General features: G+C 44.0%; 1 protein-coding gene across 2 annotated transcripts in view; it reads left to right on the top strand.

Annotated features, from left to right (window-relative positions):
* Window positions 1-17,753, top strand: part of GNAO1 (G protein subunit alpha o1) — a 153,858-nt gene that overhangs the window by 76,677 nt on the left and 59,428 nt on the right. For both annotated transcript variants that reach the window (XM_040982685.1, XM_040982684.1), the window contains exon 3: window positions 10,464-10,605. In XM_040982685.1, the coding sequence (XP_040838619.1) occupies window positions 10,464-10,605 (142 nt within the window). The remainder of the gene's footprint in view (window positions 1-10,463; window positions 10,606-17,753) is intronic.

The raw sequence follows: 17,753 nt of genomic DNA, 5'->3' as shown, positions 1-17,753 counted from the left end.
AAAATTCTTTATTCAATTTCTGTCTTCCTTACTAGATGTAAGTTTCATAAAGGCAGGGATTTATCTTTTGGTCACTCTCCCCTCTATTGTTTGAGACAGTACCTGGTACATAATAGGTACCCACATAAGAGAAATACATTAGGGAATGAATGAAAATTACCCACCACCACCAGGAAAGCTCCAAGCTATTGAGATCTAAAGCTTTTAAGACATGCCCTTAAAGGTATTTGTTTCTTCTGTGCTATGTATTAGATGTTTTTCTCCCCTGTTATTATCACTTCTCATACCTCAGAGGGACACTAAGGGAGATAAGAGAGCTGGGAAAGGTCTCTGGAGATTCTCTCCTTGCTCTGCCACAAATGATGGTTCTGTAGTTATATCTCTTCTCTCTAAATCACGGTTTCATACCTGGCCTGGAGTGAGGGAGAAGGAGGAGTCATGGTTTCATAGTCTCAGCATTGGTTTGGCAATTCAGCAGTCTCACCAATAATTGCATGCACCTATTTGATGTACAGTCCTAAGGATGGTGACATGCGATCTCATGGTCATAAGTTTACTCCCATGGCTCCAGCATTTGCTTCCCCACACAACCACAGGCAGGAAGCCAGGAAGTGCCTTGTGGATAGGAAGGAAGCAGCTGTTTGGGGACGGGGGAGTACTAAGGAAGAGGAATGGGAGAGCTGTCCTCAAGGGCCTTTCTCTGCACCCAGAAGAATAACTTTCCCAGAGGCTTTGCTAGTCACATCCCCTTCAGTCCAACTGGCTTAGGTTGGGTGGTAGCTAACACAGATAACAGAACACAAATGACCTTCAACTAGCCTTTGACAAATACCACTTTGTTGTTAAGATTCATGTTCACACCACTAGTTTCTCACACAGTGTAGACTGAGAACCCCCAAAGGACGGGCTCATTGACTTCAAATTCTAGGAAGACCTTAATGTTTAGCTGAACCCAAATGAGGCCAGTTAGGAGAGTTCTGAGTGTAACTTTACCTCTGTTCGCTTTAGCCTTCTCTCCTGGTCAAAATGTCCCCATGTTGTCGTGAAGTATCTGTCTTCCACTTAAGTGATTAGTTACTCTTTAATAAAACAAATACACATTTTTAAAAATTGAATATATATATAGATAAGAAAGTGAAAAAAATCAGAGTACTAGCATTCAGAAATGATTAGCAGTTATTTTGTAGTGCATGCTCCCATATCATTTTCTGTCTTACCTCTCTTCCCAACACACAGCCTCCAACCCACACTTACATATGCAGAATCACACATACGTTCTTTTGTAAAAAAAAAAAAAAAAATGGCTGCAGATGTCATATTACACTGTAACTAGCATTTTCATTTTACATTCCTGCCCAGGTCTAATGTTCTTACAGGTTTTAAGGAGCCCTTAATTGCTGGCATGTGGCTCATAAACTTGCTGGCATCCTACTGGTTACTGGCATCTTTCTGTTCACTGGCTGACTAGAAGTGTTTGCTGTGAGATAGACTGGTACATCTTCACGTCCTCTTTGAGGCAGGGGTGAGAGGTAGAGAGGGCAGACTCCATTGCCACATCCCCATTGCTGCTCAGGTCTTCCTGATGAATGGAAACCATTGTCAGGTCATAAGAGCTGAGCACTGAGGCTTGACTAACCCAGCCAGCCATTGTGTGTGGCTCTCTGTGTCCAGAAACACACTTGGTATTGTTGGTTGAGGTAGCCTTGAGTCAAGAAATTCAGCTTGTCAATCTGTGAGGTTCTCCAAGATGATCACTTGGCAAATGAGCAGATTCTGTGCTCCAGTCCTAAGAGTGCCCCCTCTGCCATCCCACTGTGCCTTGCAAACTCTTTTGCCCTGGCAGGCAGTGATTCTCCCGGTCTCTCTGCCCTGTGGGTCTGCTCCACATGCATTTCGTCAGAAGGACCGACCCAAGCCACCTCTCACCACCTCCTGTATGCAATGTAACACTAATAATGATCATAATAGTATCACTGATAGAGTCCTGTCCATGCCAGCACTCTTATCAATGTACACTCACTCTCATGCTCCCAAGCACAACCCAGTGCATAGCTGCTGGCACCATGTCCCCTCTAGGGGATGGGGGAGGAACCCAACACACCAAGCAATCAAGGAAACCTGCCAGTCACGCAGCTGGAGTGTGGCTCCAGATCATTGATGGTAGATGGAGGATGTAGAGTGTTCCCAAAGCAGGGTAAAGGGTGCTAAGAAGGGGAAGCAGAAAAGGGGCATTTAACACAGCACAGAGAGGGGGTAGAAAAGTAACACATCCAGCAGCTTGGGCCCTGTGAGCTCCAGGACCTCCAGAAATCAGGGAAACTATATGACACTATCTCAGAGGGTCTGTGATTCAGAGAAAGAGAATGATTGTTGGGCAAGATGATCCTCAAAGGTCCCTTCCAGCTCCACAGCCTGTGGTTCTGTGACCATATAAGGCAGCTGTGCCCGGAGAGTCTCAGTGCAGCTAAGTACAGAATCCACCCCTGTGGAAGTGGGGCAGCAGGGGAAAGGACATGAGGGAAGGGGCCTGAGTCCAGCCCCCGGCAGGATCCTCAGAACAGCAGCAAGAGGAATGGACTGTTGGGGAGGGTTGCCTCCGAGGCTGCCTCTGCCCAGAAACCACAGACCTGCTCAGGCAGCTGCCCTCCCTCCCTCCCTCTCTCTCCCCATTTCTGCTTGAAATCTCCTCTCCCCGCAGCGTTGCCAGGTTTCCAGAGTCCAGCTGGTGGCTTCCTTCCAAAGTCGAATGCTCAAGCTGCAGAGTCAGACCCTGCCTATTGCTGCTCCCCATGGCCCAGCTGATTTGGTGACCTGGAACACACCTCAGAGTCCCTGAGTTGTAGGTGTGCACCAGTGCAAAACCCAGTGTGACCTCTCTTTGCTGCCCTGCTTTGAAGAGATACCCTGACCCACGTGCACACACACCCCTGTCTGCTTCTTCTGTTCACGTCTCCACAGAGAGGGACAAATTGGGTGCATCTGTATACTCTTGGCTGTTGTAGTTCTGTGCCTCTTTCTCTGAGCACTGTCGAGAGAAGGGGCACCAGAAGTGGTGAAGATGGGGTGCCAAGGACTAAGAGCTGGTGGTAAACACACACAAAAAAGTAACGCAACAAGCCCAGTGGGAGATGATTTCTGACTGTCATTGCTATATAGGTAGAAACAGTGTTTCCATCACAACCCTTGATCTTGACTGACAGAAACCCAAGTCAAATTAACTTAGGCAAAAACAAGAGGAAATTTTTTGCTCTTGTCACTCAGAAGTGGAGGGGTAGAGTTGAATTCAGGCATGGTCAAGTTCAGGGGCTCATGTGACGTCTCTGAGGCTGGATTCTGCACTTGGCCAACTCAACCATGCAGATGAACAGTTCATCTGGAGCTGGTGCAGGTTGAGGTGCCATTGGCTGAGGTGTCTCATAGACTAGTTCCTGCTTTCATGTCCTGGTGTCACATCCAGTACAGACCCAGTTCAGTCACATGGGACTGAAGTCACCTGCACTCCATCGCCAAACCCAATCCAGAGGCCTCCTTTCTTTGCCCCACCCTCCAAATAGTTTCTGTTACTGTCTCTTCAAATCCATGAATCTGTTAATTTCATCCAATAAAGTTTTTATTTCAAATACTGTATTTTCATATCTATGTATTCAATTTTGTTCTTCATTCATTGCTTCAGTTTCTTTCATTATCTTCATGGTTTCTTTAACTTCTTAAAAACATTTAAAGTGGCTCTTTTAAAATCCTTATGTACTAATTCCATTATCGCCATCATTTCTGAGTCTGCTTCTATTAACTTACATTTCTCCCACATGACATACATATCCCTGCTTCTTTGCATAGGTAGGGATATTTTTATTGGATATGCAGTTTCACCCTGCTCTGCCAAAGGCTCACAAAAACCCTGTGCCAATGCAGCTCTTTCCCTGCCATTTTCTCCTCTCTGGGATTCTGCCCTTGGAATTCCAGCTGCCTTTCTGGCCTCTGATCTTTATCTCTGGCTGCAGCTCAGTGAGGTGGCTGTGTTCTGCTCTGGCTCTCCTTCCTGTTCTGTTGTCTGATAAACAGCTCAAGGCAGAAAGCCCAGGCAATCACTGGACTTGCCTCCTTGCTCCTCTTCTCTCAGGGGCTGGGACTGGAGCAGGCTAAAACCAGAATCCTGCTGCCTGCACTATCTGTGCCCCAACGTTTGAAAACACCTGTTTCAGACATTTTATTTACTTTTCTAGTCACTTATGGAGGGAACTAGCAGTTCCCTCTGAGATCTCTCTGCAGTTGGGTGCCAATGATCTAGATTCTTTACCTCCTCTAAGAAGAGAGTTTTACACAAGTAGAATTAGGGCTTTCAGAAGTCAATGGGAAATTAATAGGGTCTTTTTGCTCTGCTTAGAAACTATTGTATTATTGAATACAGAGAAGATCAAGATGAAGACCCTCAACCCAGCACCAGTCGGAGTTTTATAACAGATATTATGCATGTCCATCAACTGTTGATACCAAATGAATGTGGTATTTATATGAGATGAAATATTATTCAGTGATAAAAAGGAATATGCTGCTGAGACACATTGCAAGAATTAGTCTTGAAAACATTCTGCTAACTGGAATAATTCAGTCATAGAATAATACATAGAAATATAGTCTGCTTGTATGTGCTCTCCAGAATAGACCAGTTTGTAGAAGCAGGATGTAAATTAGTGGTTGCTTGTTGTTGGTGTTAAGAGAAGGAAGTGACTGCTAACGAGTATGAGTTCCTTTCAGGAAAATAAAAAATGTTCTAAAATTAGATTGTAGTAGGAGAATCAAGATTGCAGAATAGGGTAAGGACACGTTTAAATGGACGGAGAAACATTTAATCAGGATGAAGCAGAAAGGAAAACTATAGGAAAGAGGAGAGGACAAAACAACAGCAGAGGGGTTACCTGGAGACTGACAGACATAGGAAAGCAGTGAAAACAGTGGTACGGTATAGCAGTGACTAATATTCCAGCAGCATTCAGCTAACTGCGATCTCAACTCCACCAGCAACCGGAACTCCACCAGCAAGTAGATGGGAAGGGACTTTCACTGGGAGCTTTGGAGATGAACCCAGACAAAAGAACTGTCCATCCTGTTTGTTTGATTTGACCAGGAGCAGAGACAGAGCAGCAGATCACAGACGGGCAGGGCAAGAACAGGGTGGGTTTCACAGCCCAGTCTGTCCCCTACAGCCGAATTGGGCGCCATTTTGCTTACGGAGGCAAAGGCAAGGCAAAGGACTGAGCATACGCTGAGCTGGGAGTGGAGTGAACTCATTTCTGACTCAGTGAACTGCAGCAACGTGGCATTCTACAGGTTCCACCCAAGACAGGTCTGGGTAGCCTTCAGACCTGATGGCCAACAGATCAAAAACTGTAGTAGTGGAACATCAGGTGCCATTTCTACACTGTTGTAGAAGTTTAGGACTTCAGGGGACAACAGTGAACCGCGCATGTGCTGATCTTGCGAGAACTCATTGAATTCAGTCTATTGCACCGGTCCCACAGGAAAATAATACCGATGGTGGCATCATATGGATGACAATTGGTCCGTGTGGCACCCAGACCTAACAGCCAACAGGTTCCAGCAAGATCAGCACCACCAACAACCTAGCTATATAGGATACCTGGTGTCTCCCTAATCCTGGTACCTGCTCCAACCAGAAGAGGGAAAAAGGTTGCAGAGACAACAGTGAAACCTCAGCGTGATATCATAGAAGGTGGAGAGTGGTAGGCCAGGAGTGGGGCTACAGAGACCATGGTAGAAATCTAACATAAGAATCCAGACCTGGAACTTGCTGGAGAGAGTGTCACAATTGACTGCAAGCCGAGCTGTGTACCAACTGCAGTAAGAAAATTGAACTGTAGACCTGTGGGTGACACAGCTTAGAAACCTGCTCCAAGGAGAAGAATCTGAAAATTGAAAGTACAATGATCAAGAACAAAAGAAGAGACAGAGACACAATGAGTATTACTGAAGACTCCCTTGCAAAAGAGCAAAACCCTATGCCAACCTCAGAGTTAACTGAGAAAGACATTGAGAAAATGGGGGACACAGAATTCAGAAAACTCATTGTAAAGCTTCTGATGAACAATGAGAAGCACATACATGAGTTTAAAGAATTTAAGAAATATGTTACACAAGAAATAGCAGCAATAAAGCAAATCAAGGCTAATATAGCAGAAATTAAGAACACAGTAGAGCAAATGAAAAGTACAGTGGAGAATCTCCAAAATAGATTGAGGCAAGCAGAAGAATCTCAGAATTGAAAGATATTTCCTGTCACCAGGGGAAAGCAAACAAAAAGCTGTAAACAGAGCTGTATCAGGCCAGAAAAGTATTCAAGAATTGAAAGGCACTATTAAAAGGCCAAATATAAGAGTTATGGGAGTCCCAGAAGGTGTAGAAAGAGAAACTGGTATTACAAATATATTTAATGAAATAATAATGGAAAATTTCCCTAATCTAGAGAAAGAATTGGGAAACAAAATCCAGGAAGGGCATAGAACTCCCAACAGGCTTAATCAAAAGCAATCTTCACCAAGACACATGATCATCAAGCTCTCTTCAGTTGAACATAAGGAAAAAATCCTTAAATGTTCACGTGGAAAAAAATCAAATGACATCTAAAGAAATGCCAACTAAACTCACAGGAGACATCTCAAAGGAAATTCTACAGGCCAGAAGAGAATGGAGTGACATATTCCAGATTCTAAAAGAAAGGAAATTATCGGCCCAGGATAACATACCCAGCAAAGCTTTCTTTTGTCTTTGAAAATGAAATAAAATTCTTCCACAGTAAAGAAAAGTTAAAAGAATTTGTCTCTTCCAAACCTGCCCTACAAGTGATACTTCAAGATGTTCTTTTGACAGAGAAGAGGAATAGCACCCAACAAAACCAAAGGCAAATGTGAAGAACATCCCAGTAAAATGACAACAGAAGACTAAATCAATGAACAATTCATTGCTAAAATAACAGGACCAAATTACCACCCATACATTTTAACCCTGAATGTAAGTGGTTTAAGCTCAATCAAACATTATAGATTAGTAGACTGGATTAAAAAGCAAAATCCATCTATTTGCTGTCTAGAAGAGACACATTTCACCAACAAAAATCAACAGAAACTATATCATGGATTTTGATTTTTTTTTCTTGTTAGTTTCATCTCTTCATAACACTTTTTTCCGATTAAATTCTTGAATGACTCACAGATCATACAGTAGCATCATTTTCTTCAAGAAGATTCTTGATTCTCTTTTTCATTTCTTCAGTGACACACTAGTCATTCAGTAGCATGTTATTTAACTTCATGGTGTTAATTTCTTTTTTCTTCCTGTTGTTGATTTTTTTTCTGGCCTTTCATTTAAGGGGATATATAGTAGCTGTGTAATGGAGACTGTCATCTCTAGTAACATGTCATTTAACTTCATGGCATTGTAAATTTCTATTTTTCTTCCTATTGTTGATTTTGTATTGTGACTTTTCATTTAAGGGGATATACAGTAACTAAGAAATGGAGACTAACATATCCAGATGTGAGGATACGCTATAGTATGCATCTCTGCTTCCAGACAAAGATGGACTTGCAATGAAACTGTGTGCTATATCTTGACAATAGGATGCTGGACTTTTGCCACTGTCCATGTCCACAAGGATGGACATATGACTGTATATGAAGAACTACACTATAGTAATGATATGGGGAACTGAAAGGGAAAAGGATAAGGAAAATCCCAGGAGCCTATGGAACTGTGTCATAAAATGATAATAATAATAAATAAATAAAAGATTTTTAAAAATTAGATTGTAGTGCCCAACCTTGTGACTATACTAGTATACATTGAATTGTGTACTTTGAATTAAATAGATTAAGACAGGCATTTGGCACAGCTGTTAAGTCACTGGATAACATAACCACATCCATATCAGAACCGTTGGGTTCTAGCCTGGGTCTGCTTCCCAGCTTTCTGCTAATGCATACCCGGGAGGGTAGCAAGTATTGGCTTCAGTACTTGGATCCCTGTCACTAATGTAGGAGACCTGGATTGGGTTGCTGGATCCTGATTTCAGTGAGACCCAGCCCCAGGTATTGTAGGTATCTGAGGAGTAAACAAGTGAATAGAAGATGTGTCTTCTCTTTTCTCTATGTGTCTCTTTTCATTTGAAATAAAATGAAAGTTTAAAATGCTAAAAAAAAATTGATAAATTATGTGGTTTGTGAATTACATCCTTTAAAAAAGATTTATTTATTTGAAAGGGTTGCAGAGAAGGGGGCTGGGTGTGACAGAAGGAGAGAGAGGCCTTCCTTCCACTGGATCCCTTCCCAGATGGCAGCAATGTCCAGAGCTGGACCAAGCTGCTAGAGGTGGGCTAGGCTAAAGCCAGGAGTCAGGATTATCATTAAGGTCTCCCATGTGGATATCAGGGATACAAGTAAGCCATCTCCCGCTGCTTTTCCCAGGACTCAAATTGGTGCCCACATGGAGTGCCAACACCATAGGTAGCAACTTTACACACTATGCCATAATACTAGCTCCTATAAATTACGGCTTAATAATCTGGGGGGTTTTTTTTTCAGTAATTGTTTGCAAATTTTTCCTGTGTTAATGGTAAGTGTCATATTGAGTGAGGCTGTGATACTGTGAAGTGAGGCGCCAGCTATCATATTGGCACATGTTCATGTTGCAAGTAGTATCCTATCTTAGACTTTAAAAATCTGACCATAGAAGAGTTAACATATTTTTCTGTAGGATAACTCATGTTGGAGGATATTCTTAAAAGGTATTTGCTCTTTTGTGATTATTTTAATTATAAGAGGATTCTTGCACAGTTTTGGTGTGATCCCCTTTCTAGCTTTTCCTCCTGTCCCCAGATCCTTTTTGGCAGTGAAGGTGTATTGAGTAGCCTCTAGAACTGTGGTATCACTGCTCAGATCACCAAATATGGATACCACAGTAACTGCATCCTAGCCAAGATTGGAAGAACAGGCAAACTCCTTCTGTTTGCTTTTCTGTTGTCAAAGATGACGATGGTTATTTGTTCTTGTTAAGTGAATCATCCTGTCTTCATTAAAAGCACTGTGAGCCTTCTGTGAAAGCAGGATGCATTATTCTTTTGTAGATGCCTCACTTCAACAGAATACCTCTGGGAGTATGTAGTTGGCCCTCCATAGTCACAGGTTCCACACTCTTGGATTCAGCCAATGGCAGATTAAAAATACTCAAAACAGCAGTGGCAGCTGGGGGAGTGTTTAATGTAATGGCTAAGCCCTAGTTAGGATTCCTGGAATAGAGTCCCAACACTGCTCTCGATGCCAGCTTCCTGCTAATGTGCGTGTACTCTGGGAGGCAGGAGATGATGGCTCAAGTATTTGGAGCTGTGTCACTCACATGGGAGACCTACATTGAATTCCCAGCTCCTAACTTAATGGCTCAACTTCATCTATACTTCTCTGCCTCTCAAATGTTTTTCTGTTTGTTTTTTAATTAAAACTTTGTAGGGCCTGGCATGGTAGCCTCATGGCCAAAGTTCTCACTTTGCATGTGCCAGGATACCATATGGGTGCCAGTTTGTATCCTGGCTGATCCACTTCCCGTCCAGCTTCCTGATTGTGGTCTGGGAAAGCATTGGAGGACAGTCCAAAGACTTGAGATCCTGCACGCATGTGGGAAACCCAGAAATAGCTCCTGGCTCCTGGCTTCAGATGGGCTCAGCCCTAGCCTTTTTGGCCACTTGGGAATTGAAGCAGCAGATTGAAGATCTTTCTCTCTATCTCCTTCTCTCTGTAGATCTGACTTTCCAATAAAAATAATTTTTGAAAAAACTTTTTAAAATATCTCAGAAACAATAGTCCATGCTAAAACAAATGTTTTCCCATGCCATCATTCCCTAAATAATACAGTCTAACAGCTATTTAGATAAGATTTACATTGTTTTAGGTTTTATAAGTAACTTACAGTTGAGAAAATATGTGGTAGCTACATGTGAATACTCTACCATTTTATAAAAGGAACTTCATCATGCATGAATTTTGGTAATTGAGGGATCCTGGAAACAGTCCCCTGTCAATACTGAAGGACATCTCTGCCAAGATTCTAAGTGTGGCTCATAATACCAAAAGTTAACATTTGTTGAATGCTGCCTATAAGTCCCTCCTGTTATAAGTGCCTTCAGTTATTATCAATACCTTATTGACTGGTAATTCTTTCACTGTGTGTAGGGAACATGGAAAGGCCACATTTATTTTTCCCAATATTAATTTTCAGGAATTTGGAGATTTTTTTTCTAGAATCTTATGGCTTTAGTGACTCAATAAGCCATCGTCCCCCTGGGTCCTTGCCCTCTTCCCACCAGGCCAGAGGGTGGCCCAGGAACTGCACAAAAGGCTGATGCTCTTTATGTTGGGAAAAGACAGTGCACTCACTGGGTATGTATGGTTTGTCTCCAGGATCATCCATGAAGATGGCTTCTCTGGGGAAGACGTGAAACAGTACAAGCCTGTTGTCTACAGCAACACCATCCAGTCTCTGGCGGCCATCGTCCGGGCCATGGACACTTTGGGCATCGAATATGGTGACAAGGAGAGAAAGGTAGGCCCCTGACTTCTGAAAACACGGTGAAGACAGGACTTAGGTTACTCTATTTGTATGTGCTCTCCAGAACAGCCTCCTGCTTACGATGCCTTAAAGCATTGGAAGAGCCTATGCTGTCCACAGAAGGCATGCAGTGGCAATTGCCAGCTTAACCCCTGATTCCAATCCACGGGGCAAATTGAGGGCCTTCCACAGCCGATTTATCACTACTAGCAACAGCCAAAGGATTCCAGAGTTTATTGTGCAGATGAGAAAAAAGTTGATTCAACGTTGAGACTGCCACACTACTGTTTAAGGACCTGCCCTTGGACAATTAAACAGGAGAAAAAAATTAACTGAACTAAACAAGCCCTGGCTGGCTTCCACCTCCCTCCATAGTACTTTCCTGGCCTTGCTGGGGAGGGGGCAGGTGTTAGACTGACTGCCTTTCCTGCTTTACACCCAGGGCTGTGTTTAGTCTCCTGGGAAAGTCTGAGGCCTTCATGGGCAATCCTTCCTACCAAAAATCAGGGTTCCAGAACAGGGGCTGTTTGCCATTGAGTTTCAACATGTCCACTAAGTGGTGAATGAGATAAGTATACAAAAGCTTCTTATTTGCAAATGTTTGCATTAACTCCAAGACTGAACTATATACAGATACACTGGAAAAGCTAAATAAAAGGAGAGAGGGAGAGAAGAAAACAGTCTCAGAGAATTACATCCAGCCGTGTCTCTTTGTTCCTGGGTGGGTCCTGTGGATCCTGAGGTGTGGAGACGGGGCTGCAAGTAGAGCCCTCGGGTTCCCAGGCCCTGTTTTGGAGCCTTTGGATGAGCAGCATTAATCTCTGGCTATCATGCCACTCACCTGGACATCATACACACATTTCTTTGCTAAACCTCAGCTGCCTCACAGGGGAAAACCATCCTGGCCTTCTCAGGTCTGATAAGGCATCTGTGACCAATAGCGTTAAATATAAAATTTAATATTTTATGCACAGAGTGCTAATTCCATGGGAGAAATTAGTCCCAGGTCAGGCATTGGTTCCTGCAAATACTGAGTAATTTGGTGACTGAGAGCATGTCCAAGGCTAGCCTGGAGTGAGAAAGCCACTTGCTGCCATGGAACCCTAGCACCTGTTGCTCCTTCAAGGGGCCACATTGGAAGCTGGCTCTAGAGAGGAAGCACTTGCCCATGACTTTGGCTTTGGCTTTGGTCATGGAGCTAGAGCCTCTAGAAAGAGGAAAGGGAACAGAAGGACACAGTTTTTCAGTCCTGTTTCCATGAAACATTTTCTAAGGACTTACCTTATGCCAGGCATTGTACAAGGTGTTGTGAGCATGGGAATGGGCATGGCAGAAAAGCCAGACAACTCCAGAAAGCCCTTCAGATCATCAGAATTAACCTGTTTCATGGTAATGTCAGTACTAGAAATAAAATGTGTGTCTTTTGATGAGTATCTTTTCATTGAAAAGATCTGTGCTAAACTTTTTACAAGTGTTTATTCATTTTAATTAGCACATGTATTCTTAAAACCTGGAGCAGGTAGCACCTGACCTAGTCTTCACATGTTGTGCAAACCATGGGCCTTTGGATGTCTCTGGTTGCCATTAGTCAAGGAGGCAGCTGGGTACCTTGTATTCTGTCAACCGGATGATCAGTGCTACAGAGCACACCCACGCTGACAGGGCTCAGCATTCTCCAGGAGTGTGTGTTCACTACCACTACAAGGCTAACTCTTCCTTGCCCATGATCTTCAGTCCTATGTATAACCCAGGAAAATCACTGTGACATTGGAGGACTATTCTCTTTCCATTCTGGAAACAAACATGGACTGTTCCCATGGAATTTCTTTTTCCATTTTTTTTAATCCTGAGTAGAGACATGATTGCTTGGGAATTACTAGGATTGTGATTCTCAAGGACTATAGCATGGTCCCCCTGGGGAATAAAGGCCCTTCTCTCCTTTTCCTCTCTGGGCTTTCTCTATCACTCTGCTCTCTAGTAGCGGGGAGGGGGAAGGTTCCAGTGAAAGGAATCTGAGAACAATGTTGAAACTTCTGGGAGAACCCAGTGGCCACAACAGTGTCCAAGCCCACATTTAATCTCATAGATGGCACCATGATAGCCACCTGGGAAGCACAGGCTTATCGAGGCATGATCTTCCTGCCTGGCAAAGACCTCACAAGTGTTCTTTCTCATACCTACAAGCAGCAGGAATCAGTGTGAGCAAGCAGCTGGACTTGGTGGGAGTGGACTTGCATTCTGTAGAGCTGGGCTGAAGACAGTAGTAATCAATTTTCTCTTGATGGGTGGACACACAAGGCTTGGAAGCACTGCAATGCCTGATGGAATCAGGAGGCAACTCAGAGCCCAGTTCCTTCCCTTTCCTCATTCTCAGGAAGTTTCCTCCACCAGGGTGCAGGCAGCAAACAAGGCAACCAGAAGTTGACTGCACAGTCGCAGTGGGTCAGAGCTGGAAGGAAAATGAAACAGGAAAGTTAAAAGAGGCTAATTTAGGGACAAGGAGACACAGCTTCTCGGATTTGGGTAGCCATGGAAAGGTGATGGGATAGAAAGTTCCAAACAAGCATGGAGGCCCTGAGAAGTAAATCTGGCACATGTATAGAAAGAAGGCAAAGCTCTATTTGGCCTAAGCCGCCCACAGCCTGTCAGTTACAGACACCAGATACCCTGACCCCAGGTCAAGGGATCTACATTCTTTCATGTCCTGGAGCCCCATGGGCTCCCCACATAAAGGATCTGCCGTTTGGATGTTGGGAGAGCTGCCCTTTGTGATACCGACCCAGGAAGTTAATGTCACGGCATTGTGGATTAATGAAGGAAGAGACTGAAAAAGGGAAAGGAGGTTAGGAAGCCACAGCAACAGACCACACATAAGATGGGAGTGTCCACATCAACAGGCCAGAAAAAAAAAGGCAGTAGAGAGGCATGAAGGGACCTGGTGATTAACTGGTTGTTGAGGCAAAAGGATAAGGATCAAGAAATTAAAACTCCAGATTTTTGCCTGGAGGGATGGAACAAGGTGAAACGTCAAGCAGACAGACTGGAGGTGGGGCTGGTCAGGCCTGATGCATTTCCAGGTAGGAGTGGGCAGCAAGTATATGAATTCAGCAAACTAAAACTCCAGGAAGCAGTGGTTCCAGGATGACAGTGGCTTTTAGTTTGTATGTGTCATGGCCAGTTTTAAAACAGTTTACGTTGTAATTTAATAAACAGTTTTTTTAAATTTATTTATTTGAAAGGCAGAGCAGCAGGAAGAAACAGAGATCTTCTGTCTACCCATTCAGTCCCCAAATGGCCGCAGTGGCTGGGATTAGGCCAGACCAAAACCAGAAGCCAGGAACTCTATCCAAGCCTCCTACATGGGTGATCAGGGCTCAAATACTTGAGCCATCTTCTGCTACTTTGCCAGGCACAGTTCAGTGAGGCTGGTTCAGAAAGTGGAGCAGCAAGGACTTGAACCAGCACTCTGATATGAGATTCCAGTATCACAAGTAGTAGCTTAACGTACTATGCCACAACAACTCCTTGTGCAGGGGTGCTATTGTTTTCCCCGTTTTATAGTGGGGGAAAAAAATGACCAATTGACTTTCCCAGGTTCATTGCAGTATAAAATACACATGTGTTGGTATGGATAGGTGACCTAGTAAAACCTGTGGCTTAGGTCCCACAGTATAATCAGGCAAAATAAATCCTCAAAGAAATCCTGTTCTTTTTGTTAAGTCTGTAAGAATATGTAAAGGTATGCCAATAACAACTCTGTCTTTCTCAAAGATCCTTTCCTGCTCTCCCTGTTGCTCCTGGCCGGAAGCTGCTGGCTCCCCACATTCTCCCGAGACCCTGTTTGCCACCCCTAGCCTGCAAGGATCTCTTGCTCTTGCACCTCCCAGGACTCAGACTCCTTTTCCTTCTCTTCTGCTCTGCCTCTCCCTCTTCCTCTCTCCAGCCTTCCTTGCTTTCTGCCTTCATCTCTCCTTTTTCCCCTTCATATTTTCTTCCTTCTCCCCTTCTCATTCCCTTTTCCCTCCCACCTCCATCATGTGTGAATTGTCATAGTCTCTTAAGTTTTACTCTGTCTTCTGTTGGTAGCCCTGGGCCCGCATTTGCCTGTAAAATAATGATAATCCTAATAGCGTCCTCATTTTTATGCTGTGAAAATGAGATAATAAATTTGAAGTGTGTGGGATAGTGCTTATACCTAACAAGTTCCCAACACATGGTCCCTATTGTTCTTGTTTAATTAAACTTATTGCTGTTATTGAGAAAGTATTGTTGAATTATCCTGATGGCAATCTAGTAAGAAATGGGCAAAGTTTTAACTTCATTTTTCAGATTAGAAATAGAACGAGGCTTGTACTTTACTGCCTGAGGTCATGGGCCTAAGGACCACCTGGAACTTCTGCCTGTTGCATTCTGTTTCACAAAGGGGCTTCATTAGAGACTGCCTCCTCCTGCTGACTTCCCCTACACACACACACACACACACACACACACACACACACACACACACACACACACACACACACACACACACACACACACAGCAGTTCTTTGGGGATGCAGAATCACATTTCATACTTAGTTTCCAGAATGTCATTGGATCCCCACTGGTAAAAGAAATATGGCATTTGAGTCACACAGTGGAACTGAGAACACTATTTTTTTTTCATCATGGAAATATTGTGGTACCATCTCCACAGTGCTGTTCACCTTGTGGTTTTCATGAATTCTAAAGCAGACACAAACAAGAATGCTATCTGGTTTGCATTTGTCTATGTTCCATTAGCCTCGAGGTATTTCAGTGGTGGATGTCAGATTTGAGAGGCAGGACCTCGTCCGCCCATACCCTACACCTGAGGCCAAGATAAGGCATGTACACTTATTGTATATGCCAACCCACTCTGTCTAGTCCCAACCCTATCCCTGCCATGACCTTTTGCCTGCCTACGTTAATAGAGCTAGAAATTCCTCCATTCACAGCACCTCATACTATTGCTCCATTTTGTCGATGGAATACCATAGGCCCCCTTTGGTCCAAGAGACTTATTCAAGAAGTATGTGGCAGACTCCGGACTAGAACTTTAGTTTTTAATTCACTCCTAAATCTCTGGATGTCAGTTATCTTTCCGTTTCACCTGATAGTCTCAATTAAGCCAGCCAACTTAGAGTCTCATGACTTTTTTTTTTCATTTGATGCATCCATGAATTCTCACTTCCTGGGGAACTGTGCACATAGTAGCTAAAGATGGTTACAAGGAGAGCCTCCCTTGAATAAGAAAGTGAACTGCTAGCTTTGCCCAAAAGTACCTGCCAACTTTGACACTCCAGTTCTCCAGGACAGTGCAGCCAGGTCATCTCGCTCTGTGTTGTCAGGTTCCAAAGCCTCTGCTTTGTGGAGAGGCATCCCTGATTTATGCCTTGCTGTCAGGAGCCCCAGACCTGCCTATTGGTACTTTGTTCCAGGATGGCAACACCAGTGACTCTGGCTGGCTCTCAGAGAACTGACATCTTCAAGATGGAAAAGGACGGGAAGGGACTCAAGTCTCAGGTTCTTGAGCTGTCTTTCAGATTCTTCCTCTTTGGGTCTTGGGTTTCATCAGGTGAAATTGGCTCTTCCCCTGCACTGTACCCCAACGTTCTCAAGTCCCACTCCCAGCTGCTTTCAGTCCTGTTTTTGCATGATTGTCCTACTTCTTATTCAGGCTGGAAGTTGGGGACAACAAATCAGTCTTGTTCTTCGGAGAGTTGTCCACATCAGCATGCACAGTGCCTGGCAGGATCAGTGAACCAGTGAGGCTGCATATGATGCCATTCAAGGTGCTAGGGAAAACCTGTGAACAGGACGGACATGGTCTCTGCATAGAAGGGCTGCATCTATGGAAGAAGGAGTGAAAGAGGCAGAATGTACTTCTTTTCGTGCTTTCTTCTTCAGTAACCTGAGCCAGGGTGGGTGGATTTGTCCCTTGCGTAAACCTACTCATTCTTGCATTCATGCATTCATCTCAGACCCTGAATGGTGCAGGCCAAGGGAACAGTCATGCCAGCAAACTGGATTTTTCGTTTTCATGAAAGTGCATGGTGGAAGCCTTGGGAAGCACATGAGGCAGTAGTGAGGGCATAGGCTTTGAGGGCTGAGCTTGCCCAACTCCAATTCTAGCTCCTGTGTTTCCTGTGTGAGACACTGGATGGTCCTTGTGTCTTGTATTCCTCAATTACACAATCAGGTGATGATGAAGAAATAATAACAGTAACCTACCTCAATATATTGCTGAAGGATAAATGACTCAAGAGGAGCAAGCCCTCAAAGCAGTGCTTAGCACAGAGTAGATAGCCAGTATTAAATCCTTGATGAGCCCTGAAGGAAAGGATACCTGTCTTAATTTTAAAGCATTGATTGGATATTTTGTAGACAGAGGGAGTCATGATTTAAAATAGTGGTGCACTACCTAGAAACCTGTAACACTTCTCAATTTTAAAATCATTGTCTATAGTAAACAACTCCCTTTCTGGGGGAAAAAAAACAGAGGTGCACATGAGGGCCTGGGAGCATACACAGGAAGAGCCTGTTTCGAGTTCTAACCTGTTGTTAGCTGACTATCATAGAGGAATGACGGGATGGCTGGAACAGTCCTAAACAAGCCCACTTCTCCCATGGTTGGCATTGCATGAAGATGTTTTAATGAAGGGAAGATAGAGTTCTTATCAGCTGAGATTTGGAGTTCTGAAGGAAGGCCAATGTGGCAGCCTGGAGGTCAGGACCCTCAGTGGCAGAATGTGAGGTGAGGCAGGGGCCAGCCAATGAGAAGAGCTTGTCCAAGCGGAAGGAATTTTGCCTTTGTAACTAACCCAACAGGGAGCTTCGGCAGGTTCTAGGCAAGGCCAAGGCATAGCTTGCTTTGGAGAGGCTCACCATGGTTATATGGAGAATGGATGGATGGACAGCATGAGTGGCAACAAGGAAAGGTGCTGAGAGGCTGTTGCAGGTGTGTAGAAAGCGAACTGGGTCTTGCTCTGGGCCTAAATGCTCTCCAGCTGACACAGAACCCCTGTGCTGTGTCACCCTGCTGAGCCATGGACTCCTTTGGGCACACTGCCTGGCAGAGCATGCAGAACCCTGCAGATGTCTTTCTGTTGGAGGAACAAAT

Source organism: Ochotona curzoniae, unplaced genomic scaffold (assembly GCF_017591425.1).
Source record: "Ochotona curzoniae isolate NIBS_2020 unplaced genomic scaffold, NIBS_Ocur_1.0 contig_3622, whole genome shotgun sequence".
NCBI lineage: Eukaryota > Metazoa > Chordata > Mammalia > Lagomorpha > Ochotonidae > Ochotona > Ochotona curzoniae.
The sequence above is the reverse complement of the archived record's forward strand: the minus strand, read 5'-3'. Positions and strand labels throughout refer to the sequence as shown.